Source organism: Taudactylus pleione, unplaced genomic scaffold (assembly GCF_031769625.1).
Source record: "Taudactylus pleione unplaced genomic scaffold, aTauple2 ptg000216l, whole genome shotgun sequence".
Taxonomy (NCBI): Eukaryota; Metazoa; Chordata; class Amphibia; order Anura; family Myobatrachidae; genus Taudactylus; species Taudactylus pleione.
Window position 1 is genome coordinate 6,703,888 of NW_028284618.1, and position 13,234 is coordinate 6,717,121.

The window sequence follows — 13,234 nt, forward strand, 5'->3', positions numbered from 1 at the left end:
CCCATACTATGTACAGGAGTGCCGTCTGAATTTGGCCTACACAATGCATGCACACCCCAATACACCCACATAACACTTCTCTTGCCTGCGTTAGAATTTTTGCTGACCAGAAACGGCTGATATGCGAATGACTCTGAATCCAGCGCATTTTCATAAAAATGTGTAGGCGCCCCAGGGACAGTATGCGATAAAATATCATATAGGAAATTGTGTGACGGGGACTCAGAATCGGGGCCTACGTTTCTGATGAGTATTGAATATGAGAATGTTAATTCACGGTAAGAGAATACATGAGTTTATCGTCTGCTTGTAATCAACTACTATCCTAAAGTCACTATTTAGCCAGCACCCCATACTAACCAATGATACGTCCATAGTTATCTCTTTTCACACCCAGTTCCTCCTCTTCTTGCTTCCACAACTGGACAAGCAGTTTTGGGGCTGTCTCATTATTCTTCCCCCGCCACGTTGTAATATGTGAAATGGTTTTCGGATTATCACAGAATTCCACCAGTATTCCGAGCACCAGATTGGTCAGGCTCTTCAGATTCAGCTGTGGAGAAAGGAAATCTGCCATGTCAGGGAGGCTGGCTGTCCAGCTGGGAATACATGTATTATATGAGACATTCCACCTGCAAAGCTCTGTCATTTGCATACACCATATGATGGATTTACAATGACTTGTATGAATAGGAGGGTTAGGGCCAGTCAAACGAGGCTGCTGCTTGGCCACAAGTTTTGGGGGCACAGAACACATTGTTCTGCTAAAGCAAAGCAGCAGGAGGCCTAATTCTTCATTATTAAGATGTCGCTTGAACACCACAAGCAGGTGAAATTCACAACTGTATTATGTATCATAATCTTATTATATGACCAGCAGACACCATGCAAAACATGGGACTTGCAGCTTTATATAAGAGGGTGGTTCAATAAGTAAGGTAACAAGACCTCTCACGTATGTAATGTTCTCTTTTTCTTTCTAATTTCCCACCAGACCAGAGCAGGTAGACCACTGCTTCCCCTCACAGCCATTAGACTGCGCCTCATATCAGTTATATGGGAAGCAATCGGGAAGCCGACTGCCTAAATACTGGCAGCCGGCTTCCCGACTGTCTTATCCCGGCAAGAGTGAAATGCCGGGTGTCTAGATGCAGACGCCCGCATTTCCCCGAAACCGGGAGACCGGCGCCCGGCATCACGATCGTAGTGAGACAGCCGCGGGGGGGGAGGGTTAGGTTTAGGGCTCCCGGGGGGGGACTTGGGGTTAGGCACCCCCCCGGGAGGGTTAGGGTTAGGCTAGGGGGAGGGAGGGTTAGGGTTAGGCACCCCCGGGGGGGATTTAGGGTTAGGCACCCCCCCCGGGGGACTTAGGTTTAGGCAGCGGGGAAGGGGGTGGTTAGGGTTAGGCACTTAGAGGGGGGATTAGGTTTAGGCACTAGGGGGGGAAGTTAGGGTTAGGCACCCCTAAGGAGGGTTAAGGTTAGGGGGGTTAGGTTAGTGGATACTCACCTATCCACGATCGGGATTTCCAGCGCTGTCGGGCTTCCGCTGCTTCGCACTCTGCTCCTGTCGGGCTGCTGCTGACGGGAATTTCATACCCATTCCAGTTATACTGTCCCAACATCAGGTGTAAGATGGCGGGGCTGGCGGACACATGGTCACACATTGCGGTGCGTAGTGTGATCAGATTTCTGAGTCTAAAGGCACATCAGCAACTGAAAGTTATCGCCATCTTGTTGAGGTGTACGGTGATAACGTCATGTTACGGAAACAGGTTTGGATTTGGTGCACTGCCTTTGATAACGCCAGGCCACACTCAGCGAACCACACATGATTTGTTATGGCGCTTCCATTGGGAGGTACTGGACCATCTTCCCTACACCCCTGACCTGGCACCGAGTAATTTCAATCTCTGTGGACCATTGAAGAAGCACCTGAGTGGAAGGCGATTCGCAACCAACAGTGAAGTTCAGCAAGCCGTCATGTCCTGGCTTCAGGCGCTTGACACTTGTATCAAGACCATACTTTTGATTATACGAATACGTTTGAGTTGAATACATTTACACAATGAGGGGTCTTGTTACCTTATATAACTTCTGATTATGAGTTTATCTTACTATGCAATGTGTATATATGGAAGCAGAGGTAGATGGGAGCAGTTTGGCAATTTGCCTTGGATGATAAAATATTATGTCCTGGAAGTTGTAGAAGACTAAACACAGAGGAGGACATTTATGAAAATTGTTGTTGCCCTTAGCAACCAGAATCTAATTTCCATTTTCTTAATACAATTTATCCTGAGTTTGGTGCTCAGACCATGCGCAGGGGCCATCAATGTCTGGCACAGGTCTTGCTCCAGCTGGTGGCAGGTAGTTGGTGGAGAATATATTGCCGTCTGGTATATAATCAGGTCAGCAGGAGTATATAGTCTATAGGTATCTGCCGCACTTTCTGCGGTCCTACTGCCAGGGGTAAGCGTTTCATTGGTAGGGGAACAGGTTGCCAGGAAACGTGCCGGAGAGCCTGATTGCTGGACTTCAGATTGAGTGAACTTTTGTGACTGCGTTTTACATCGAATGTTCCACCCATAACTGAATTCTCATTTTGTTATTGAAATAAGTCTTTAATACTTAGAGTAGTTCTGATTAATGTAAAAGGGCTACAAATAAACCCTTTTAATATACTTACTGCTAATAAATCCAAAATGATAAACATGCCCTTCTGTTCAAGGAAATAGTCTTCTAAGGGAAAACATCCTACAATACAAGACCTTAAAATAAACAAAATAAAAAATAATTAAAAAGACACAACAGGTTAATAAAAAGCATGCCTTTTCTAATAAGACCCAGAGAGAGAATACTGACACCACTGAGGCACAAGGAACATGTCCCCGTAAATGGGTAGCTCTAAGGCGTCAAACCCAAAAAGGGGGAGCAATACTGAACCCTGGAGTGGACTGATCAAGACTGGCGGGCCTGAACCGTGGCTGCTGCTGGACTGCTGGTGTCGCCCACGACTGAGGGCAGGGAGGGACCTGGAACGCCTCTCTATGAGGTAGGTCAGTATTCTGTCGTGGGCTGGGGAAATTAAATGTATGTTTTATTTTGTATGTGACAGTGTTGTGTTTTTTTTTCCTGTGGGGGGGCATTGTGTTTGGATTTTTTTGCTGTGAGAGTCAGTGTTTTTTGTTTTTCTGTTGGGGCCAAAGTGATACATTTTTTCACTGTGGAGGCCAATGAATGATTTCACCAGGACAGTCACAACGCCCTTTGCTTCGAAGTCATACCCCCTATTTGGGCCACCACACCCCCTTTTTCAGGCATGCGCCTACGGCGCGAGCAAATATAGATGCTTGGTAGATCACAGAAGATGTTTGGCTTTAAAAGTAAATCACTGAGTCCAAACGTCTGCCCACCCCTGCTATAAGTATTAGCTAGTATTAGTAGAAAGACTTAGGACCTGATTCAGACCCGCTCGCTAGATGCGGCCGCTCGCTCCCAGCGTATGGAAATTCAGCTAAGTGACGTCAAGGCATCCGCTCGCACAGCAAGACATAAGCACACCCACTATGTCTTGGCGAGCGATCACTTTGTGTTTATAGACGCCCACCAGCCTGTCTTTAGCCGCCCACTTGCGTACGTCATCTCTAGGAAGTCGTAACATCGGGAACCATCGGATCTGACCGTAGCGCTTGCGGATGACTGTACCCTACCGCAAGCACTGCGAGCAGTTCAGTGTAAAAATCAACCAGGTGACGTGTACTATGACGCTGCCTGTTAATTATGCACGCCTCTGACACGCCGTTGAAACACTCTGGCACGCCTGCGTCCGCAGCTCCACTCCCCCGTTACTACTGCCCTGCCCCTGTTACCACCCACAAATGGCCTCTCCTGTCACTCATTCCACTGGGCAGTCATGGCAGGGCGAGCAAGCAAATTCCGATCGCTCGTACTAGTTTGCGCACGTGCACTGCGAACTACACGCATGCACACATTAGCGCTCATCGTCTGCAACGAGCGGCCACTTGCTAGTGAGCAGCTCTGAATCAGGCCCTTAGCCCCAAGAACTGACAATTTCACAAATCATTCATCACTTTTTAACTCTTCCTTATATTCAAAAACATTTCTAATAATTATAATTTACAGAGCATATTTTAATGCTACTAAAACATATTAGAGATATGACAAAAAGTTCAATAAACAGAGCATGATGTTCTGCACTTATGCATAGGAAACATGAATAGGTTATATGAATAATTGGGAAAATATGTCCAGGAGGACGCTCCATTTTAATGGAGGTGGGCCCTGATTCAGAGCGAGCGCTCTGGTCAGAGCGTCCGGCTCTGAATCAGGGCCAATATGCAATCTTTCTTCTTCTGGGTCCATAGGGATACCATGGGGTGTAGGTGGTGGATAGGAGGACCGGACACCAAACAGTTAAGCTTTCAACTGCCAGGATACAACGGTCCCTCCTCCCTAAGCCCTGCCTCTGAGGCAAATCAATTTGCTTGGTGTCCAGCAGGAGCTCGGATCACTTTTTATAACACTGGGCTGCCTTATGCAGCCCAAAGTTTTATTTTTATGATTTCTAATTTTATTTATCTTTATTACTGCGCAGCATCAGACTGTCATTAGGAAGTCTGTGCTGCCACTCCATCGCCCCTCCGGGCACCGCGACTCCATAGCATCGCTTGGTACTTTCGGCGGGGCTCCCGGGGACCTTGCTAGCAGGCCCCGCGGAGGACCCCAGACTGCAACTCAGACGCACGGGACAGGTAAGGCTGGTTACCGCTTCCGGTAGCCCATGGCTGGGCAGTCTCACCTCCGGTCTTAGAGGACAGACCGGAGGTGCTGAGAGTGAACACCGGCCTCGACCACGTGATCCACTAGACCACTATGGTACATATGGTGCGGGAATCCAGCGTCCCGGTGGTCAAAAATCAGCCAGGGGGACTCCAAATGTTCCTTTCACGTCCGAGACAATATGCAATCTTTTAGCAGCAGCCATAAAACATAGGTGATTGACCGTCTGTGACATTCAAACATCTCTGTATAAACAGAGGTGACAAAAATGGGCCTCTAGAGCAGGGGTCTTCAACCTGTGGCCCGCAGAGCTCTGTCGGGTGGCCCGCCGACCGGGGGGAGCGGTTCCCCGCGGCCAGCCAACAGGCTTCATTTGCCAGGCGCCCTCTGAGATTTTGTTACCAGCGGGCGCCCGGCTCCCTACCTGCACCGCCAGCCAGAGGCTGAAGCTCTCTTCTGAGCTCCGGCTTCCGGCTCCTGCAGTGCACTATGGGAGAGATGTCATGACGTCTCTCCCATAGTTCAGAAAGAAGAGCAGCCGGGCGGACCGGAGGCAGCAGCCACGGGAGCGGAGTTTAAGGTAAGTAGATGTTTGTTTTTTTTGTAAGCGGCTTCACTACTACTAGGGGGAATTTCTGTTAGGGGCACTACTACTAGGGGGCATTACTATTAGGGGCTCTATTACTAGGGGTATTACTATTGGGGGCACTACTACTAGAGGGCATTACTTTTAGGGGCACTAATACTAGGGGGCATTACTACTAGGGGGCATTTCTATTAGGGGCACTACTACTAGGGGGCATTACTATTAGGAGCACTATTACTAGGAGTATTACTATTGGGGGCACTACTACTAGGGGACATTACTATTAGGGGCACTAATACTAGGGGGCATTACTATTAGGTGCACTACTACTAGGGAGCATTTCTATTAGGGGCACTAGTACTGGGGGCATTACTACTGGGGGCACTAATACTGGGGCACCACTAATGGGGGCATTGCGTAGGGGACACTGCATAAGGGGCACTACCACTACTGGGACACTGCATAAGGGTCATTACCACTGTGGGCTCTACATAAGGGACAGCACTACTGGGGGCACTGAATAAGGGGCACTACCACTACTGGTGGCACTACATAAGAGTCATTACCACTGTGGGCACTGCATAAGGGGCACTGCACTACCTCTACTGGGGCATATGGGGCACTACCACTACTGGGGGCACTGCAAATGGGGCACCACTACAGTGAGCATTGTATTAGGGGCACTACTGCTGTGGGCATTATGTGTAAGGGCACTACTACTGTGGGCATTGTGTATAAGGGGCACAAATGTGAGCATTGTGTAAAAGGGGCACTGCTGTGTGTCATACATGAATAAGGGACACGACTATGTGGTGTAATGTGAATTGGGTGAATCAAGATTGTGCTACTGTGTGGCATATAGCTTAGTGGCCCTCGAGCTTCGTTTAATTTTTTTATGTGGCCCACACTGTGTAAAAGATCGAAGACCCCTGCTCTAGAGCATACATCTACCTACATTAACCCCATGTTTACTTCATCTATATACTGAGGTTTCAAATATTATCTGTAAGAACTCATATTATCTGCAACAACTCACATATCGTTGGGAAGGATCATGACCCCATTATTATTTTATTTTAGTAATTATCTTGATTAGTCAATAATCCTTACAAACTCCCATTATTCTTACATTAAAAAGGTATTTTTTTTTATTAATACTTACCAAATGCAGTCGAGTGTGCAGAATAGGAGTTTGTTGTGACCTAACCCACTGTGAAGCATAGAGGGGTCCATCTTGAGGAGCTGTAATAGCACATCCGCCCCTTCTGACCCAAACAAATCCTGAGAAATAACAAGATATTTGAAGTCAACACACAAAACAGAAACAAAAAAGCATTACAAACAATAAACATATAGAAGAGCTGACAAGCGTAAGTGGGCTTATGTAATAGCCTGCGAGAAGCGAGTCTGCTTGTATTTTTTACAGCGGCAATAATTTAAAATACAAAAACCAACCTGTTTTTGTCTTTTAAATGATTGTTATTTCAAAAATACAGGCAGGAAGTGTATATCCTGGGGGTCTTTCGCTGAATCCTGAGGCAGCGACTTGCACAGAATGACTTTCATCCTGAACCAAAAGGGATTCCAAGCATTTTGCAGTGCCATGCAATACCCTTTGGTTTATGCCTAGTTGATCAAAGGTTCATCCTACCGCAAGATAATGACCCAAAACATACCACTCGGCTGATAAAGATATAGGCCCGTATTCAATTTGGAGCGAAAAGCCGTTTTCACATGTTTTTGATGAAAAGTTTTCGCCGATGACGTCATTTTCGCCTGTTTTGCTTTTACCCCGTATTCAATTGAAAGATTTTTCGCCTAGGCGGAAAGTCAATGCAATGTACTAGGCGAAAAAGTTTCGCCTATGAATAGCAGGAAAAAAAAGTGCAGAATTGGGGTTTTGGGGTGCAACGTTGCGGGAACCCCCATGCAGCCCCCAAAGGTAACTGTCCAACATTTTTTTTAAAAAACCACTTAAGGACATCCCATAAAATGACTTTGAAAAAGGGGGCGAAAAGTTGGGGTACAAAGTTAAAAACTAGCGAACTTGACTCTGGGGGGTCCCCAAGTATGCCCCAAGTGTTTTTTTGATTGCAGGTGCTTGCGGCAGGTGGTTTTTTAAACTTCACTTTAGCAACTTTTAAATATGCTGGCCCCCATTTTCAAGTACTCCAAATTTGCTGGGATAAGTTATTTTCTGGAAAAAATACTCCTGAATACTATTCTGCACCACTTATACAAAAACGCTATTTAGCAGCTATTGAGCCCGTTTAAAAACACCAAATCCCTCCAGCAAGCCAAATCGGGGGTAACCATAGTGAACCCCCATGTCAGAGCATCTTTTGGGGAGTGTCAGGCTGATTTCCCCAAATCTGACAGGACTTTCCGCCTGTTCCAGTTTCGCCGGGTCCCATTTTCGCGTACTTTCAAATTGAATAAGGGGATACGCGGGCACGTGCGCAATACTTTTCCGCCTGCAAAACAGGGCGAAGTAGGCGAAAAGTCCGGCCCGTGAAAAAGTATCGCTGCTCAGCTCAAATTGAATACGGCTCATAGACGCAAATGCCGCCGCGACTGCAATTCCATACGCAGCAGACTTTTAGAAAACATGCTAATGCCTCTGTTTTGTGCCCTGAGGCACTCACCTCCGGTGTCTGACATCCGTCGCTCACGTATGCGGGAACGTTGGTTGCACATTAGTGGCACATCGAATCTCTGAGTAAGCCTATGCTATCCCAGACAGAGCGGCTCTCTTAAGATGCCGGGACCTGCTGTGAACAAATTTGCAGAGCCTCCCCAGAGCACACCCAGAAAACGGTCCCGACACACCTGTGTTTTACTAACCACTCCCGTTATCTCGCCCAAACGCTGACTACTTATTACTCACTTTGCAAATAAATCTGCTGTGCGACCGCCATTGCTAATGCATCGCCGCACGTGCGGGTTTGATGCATGCGCAGTGGCATAAAAATCGCTCCACTGCGTGTAACATCAACATTTCGTCCATCACTGAATCAGGTTCTATGCTAGAACTAACTTCAAGGAAAAGAACAAGACGGTAGGCTTCAAATCATGGAATGGCCAGCACAGTATGCAGACTTACGCCCCATTAAGCTGGTTTGGAATGAACTGGACAGAAGGGAGAAAGCAAAGCAACCTACAGATATGTCCTCATATACCTAGCCTTAATGCACCATATGGGAAGAGATGCCTGGCGTGACTGAGCCGCCAGGATGGTTGCGGACTTGGACCCAGAGTGGAATCAGGAGTGGGTTTAAGAACTGTTTTCTGATACTGGAAGGACGCAGGCTTGAGGAGTACTGCTCATGAGTGGCCAGTTAGATAGTGAGCATCTCAGACGGCCATTTACCCAGAAAGGCACGTGGGTACCGACTGTAGGTGACTGGATAGCCGGAGGGGACGTAGATGTCGTGGACTTTAGCAGGGATCCCAACTGGGAGCGAGAGCCAGAAGAAGCACTGCTGCACACGGAGGTAAACGATATTAGCTGTATCCTGAAGCAAGCAGAGTCATAATCAGGGCCGTAGAGAGCCTCAGAGAGGTCCGCGGCCCCCGAGCACACACAGCCCTGGTCATGACAGTACCCCCTCCTTTATGGGTGACCTCTGGGAACCTCTTGGGTTTCTCTGGGTTTTCGGAATGACATTTTTTGACAGGATGCGTTGACATCTCCTTCTTTCACCCAACATCTTTCTTCTGGGCCGTGGCCCTTCCAGTCCAACAGGTACTGAAGTTGTCCAAAACGGAATCGAGAATCCGGATGATAAGCTGTGGAGAATTTTAACTTGACTTGCAGGGCTGAACATAAAGCTCTTCAAAACTTTGCCATGAACTGGACTACGAGGTCAGACACAATTTCAGTTGGTAATCCGTGTAGACGAAAAATATGGGAAATGAAGAGTTGAGCCAATTCAGGGGCGGAAGGCAATTTCTTGAGAGGTATATAATGTACCAACTTTGAGAAACGGTCTATCACTACCCAAATGGTGGTGTAGCCTTTTGAGAAGGGCAGATCAGTCACAAAATCCATGGACAAGTGGGACCAAGGACGAGTTGGGATGGAAAGGGGTCTGAGCTCTCCCGCTGGTGCTTGTCAAGAAGTCTTGTGTCAAGCACACTGGATGCAGGTGGCAATGAATTCTGTGACTTCGGTTCTCATGGTAGGCCACCAATAGAATCGTCAAAGGAATTCTAGGGTTTTTTGGGTGCCGGCGTGACCGGATAAACGTGATGAATGTGCCCAGGTTAGAAGTTGCTTCCTTAGGTCTGGAACTACATAGCTCTTCCCTGGAGGTGGCTGGATATTGGTAGCAGCAAATACTTTGGACTCTAGGACAGTTGCTACTACAAGATTTTTGGCAGAACTCTCGGAAGAGAAAGATCGTGACAGTGCATCAGCTTTTAAATTCTGTGATCCTGGGCGAAAGGTTAGATTGAATTCAAAACGGGAGAAGAAAATTGCCCATCGGGCTAGGCGAGGATTGATGCATTGAATATTCTTCAAAAAGAGTAAATTCTTTGTGATCAGTGTACACAGTGATGGGGTACTTGGCACCTTCAAGTAAATATCGCCACTCTTCAAAAGCAAGCTTAACTGCTAACAATTCCTGCTCTCCAATAGGGTAGTTCTTTTCTGCAGATGAAAATTTCTTAGAATAATACGCACAGGGATATATTTTGTTATCCTCAAATCTCTGAGAAAGTACCGCTCCTACTGCTTCGGAAGAGGCGTCCACCTCCAGCAAAAAAGGGTTCTCCACATTGGGTTGTCTTAGAATGGATGTAGTGATGAAAGCTTGTTTTAGTAGTTGGAAGGCTGCTTCGGCTTCGGGTGGCCACTGAAAGGGGGTAGCTCCTTTTCGGGTCAATGCAGATATTGGTGCCACCAAGGTGGAAAAGCCCTTGATAAATCGTCGATAAAAGTTGGAAAACCGTAGGAACCTCTGAACTGCAGGTCGGGACCAATCGATAATGGCCTGTATCTTCTTCGGATCCATCTCCAATTAAGACCCTGAGATGATGTAACCTAGGAAAGGGATAGAAGGAACTCGAAGACGCATTTCTCAACTTTAGACTATAACTGATTCCTTCTCAAACGGGATAAGACTTCTTTTACGCGGGCTCGATGTTTCTTGAGTGAAGTAGAGAAGATCAAGATATCATCAAGATACACTATGACTGAGGAGTAAAGCAAATCTTTGAAGATCTCATTCACGAATCCCTGGAAGACCGCGGGGGCATTGCATAAGCCAAAAGGCATCACCAGATACTCAAAATATCCATCCCTGGAATTTAAAGCGGTCTTCCATTCGTCCCCTGAATGAATCCTGATGAGGTTGCATGCCCCTCTCAAGTCCAGTTTTGTGAATACTGTAGCCCCCTTGACTCTGTCGAATAATTCTGTAATAAGAGGCAGAGGGTAACGATTCTTCACTGTGATATCGTTTAACCCTAGATAGTCTAAACAGGGTCGATACAGACTCGGAGACCTCCGTCTTTCTTGGCCACAAAGAAGAATCCTGCACCAGTCGGTGAAGTGGAAGGTCTGATGAAACCTTTTTCTAGATTCTCCCGAATATATTCGGACATGGCCTTAGTTACAGGCAGGGACAGAAGATATGTGTGACCCCTAGGAGTAGTCTTTCCCGGCATCAGTTCAATAGGACAATCCCAGTCCGGTGCGAAGGCAAAGAATCTGCTCCAGCACTAAACAAAACATACTGACAAGGAATTTGACGCACAGAGACACAGCAGGTGGTAACACACGCAGCAGGACATCATGAGGATCAAAGCAATTTTAATGGTTTTGCTGCAGCCTTTATAGTGAAATCTTGTATATACATTCTCTGATCTACTAGTGAATATGTTCAACCCTGCATTACTCAGTATATACAGTATGTCATTGTGCCTATTTACTACCATGCCAGAAACATACAGATGCTATCTCCAGTAGGTCCTGATAGAACAAAGTGTAACCCTTGGTAAAATAACCAGTGTTGCATAAATGAATACACAACATACCAACTTATGTATATTACTTAATGGTAAAAAAAATCATAAAATAACTGTAAATAGATACTGAATATTATAAAGGGAATGTGACAGGTGATATAAAAGACAATGCACACCTTTCTGTGGAGGTCACTCTCACACACTGAGGACAGGATGAAGAGGATGTCACACTGCAATTCCAATAGGACGCTGCCATCATTCCCGTCAGCACATGCCATGGTTTGTTTCAGCATTCCTGATCAAAACAAATAAGCAATTCAGCTTTTATGGAATATGAGGATTTGCACACCAGCAGAAAACACTCTTGACTAAAGTCTTTGTGCCAGTGTCATTAGATGGTGTGTAGCGCGGAAATCTTATTATTAGATGTGTGTGAGTAACTTGCATCTGCACCTATACAACATGAAGGCAGCCATATTGCGACCCAACTGTCATAAGAATGCAGCCTATCAATTCGCTAGGAAACAGTGACATCACTAGAGTGCATCAGCAATGTCTCTGGTTAGTTCACAGGCTGCATTCTCATCAATGTTACCACAATGTGGCTGTCTCGGGATGTAGCCGACAGTGTAAATACTGGCGCCAAAATCCTGATAGGTCGGGATCTCGGCACCAGTATCCCGACTGTCTGCATCCTGAAGGTAAGTATCGGGATATTAGGGGGAGGTTAGGGTTAGGGGAAGGCACTAGGGGGAGGGTTGGGGTTAGGCACCGGGGAGGGAGTGTTAGTTTTAGGGTGCGGGGAGGGGGAGGTGAGGCTTAGGCACTAGGGGGTGAGGTTAGGGTCATTGAAATGCGTCGTGTCTGGATTATTTTAGAATAGCACTTTGCCATGAAAAAAAATGGATACTAGACATAAAAGAATCAAAATCACCGATATCTGTAACCATAATTAATATATAACATACCCAGCAGGCCCTTCCCCCACTTAAGTATAATTGCTGTGAGTGAAGAACGGTGTTTTGAATTACCTAAGAGCTGACTAATTGCTCCCTGGTCGCACAAGTCTTGATTCACAGTCTCATCCCCTACAGACACCATAGACCTGAGAAGTCTGAGGCTGTAACGCATCTGAGCGTGCTTGTTGCCCCGCCCACCCGCACCATGGAAACAGTTGCCCTGACCAGAGAATCCATCTAATAAAAGAAAACAAATGTCATTTTAAATCAATATAAAGCAATGTAAAGCCAAATCCACAAATAAAACACATTTTAATAACAATACAGTGAATTCTCAGATTGAAATGTAACCCACAGCGACCAAACCAATCATTTGCTTCCAATAGTCTATAGCAGTGGTCTCCAACCTGTAGCTCGCGAGCTACCGGTAGCTTGCGGCCTTAATTATGGCCTTAATTTTGGTAGCTCACCTAGCTGTAGTACTGCCGAGTCAACCAGGGGAAGTGACCTCTGATGTGTGGCATCCCCGTGGCATCGACGCCATGGGTTCATCCACAGCGAAGCACATAAGATTGACGCAGCCTCAATCACCTGACGTGCTTCCCCGTGGTTCCACCCACGGCATCTACGCTGCCGCGGAGCAAGTGACTCCCGCCCAGTCCTGCCGGAAAATCACACAGCAGTCCTGCCGCTATCTTTTGCTCCTCTACTGTACTTTCCTCCAGTAATTAACAGTGAAATGTGCCTGTGCTTACATTTTAATTTACAAACTACAACAATATCACTGTAATAATTAAATGCATTTTTATTTTCTATGAAACATTTTTTTTTTTCATTTTCATTAAATTACATTCAATTGTTTGTTTGTTAGCTCACACCTCAATTAACGTTGGAGACCACTGGTCTATATACAC

The 13,234-nt window shown here is 46.4% G+C and overlaps 1 protein-coding gene across 3 annotated transcripts in view; it reads right to left on the bottom strand.

Annotated features, from left to right (window-relative positions):
• The window catches only part of CFAP69 (cilia and flagella associated protein 69), a 78,905-nt gene that overhangs the window by 33,337 nt on the left and 32,334 nt on the right, over nt 1-13,234 (bottom strand). For all 3 annotated transcript variants that reach the window (XM_088478621.1, XM_088478620.1, XM_088478622.1), the window contains 5 exons: nt 12,393-12,557; nt 11,538-11,656; nt 6,551-6,669; nt 2,689-2,770; nt 361-553 (listed from right to left, as the gene is read on the bottom strand). In XM_088478621.1, the coding sequence (XP_088334747.1) occupies nt 361-553; nt 2,689-2,770; nt 6,551-6,669; nt 11,538-11,656; nt 12,393-12,557 (678 nt within the window). The remainder of the gene's footprint in view (nt 1-360; nt 554-2,688; nt 2,771-6,550; nt 6,670-11,537; nt 11,657-12,392; nt 12,558-13,234) is intronic.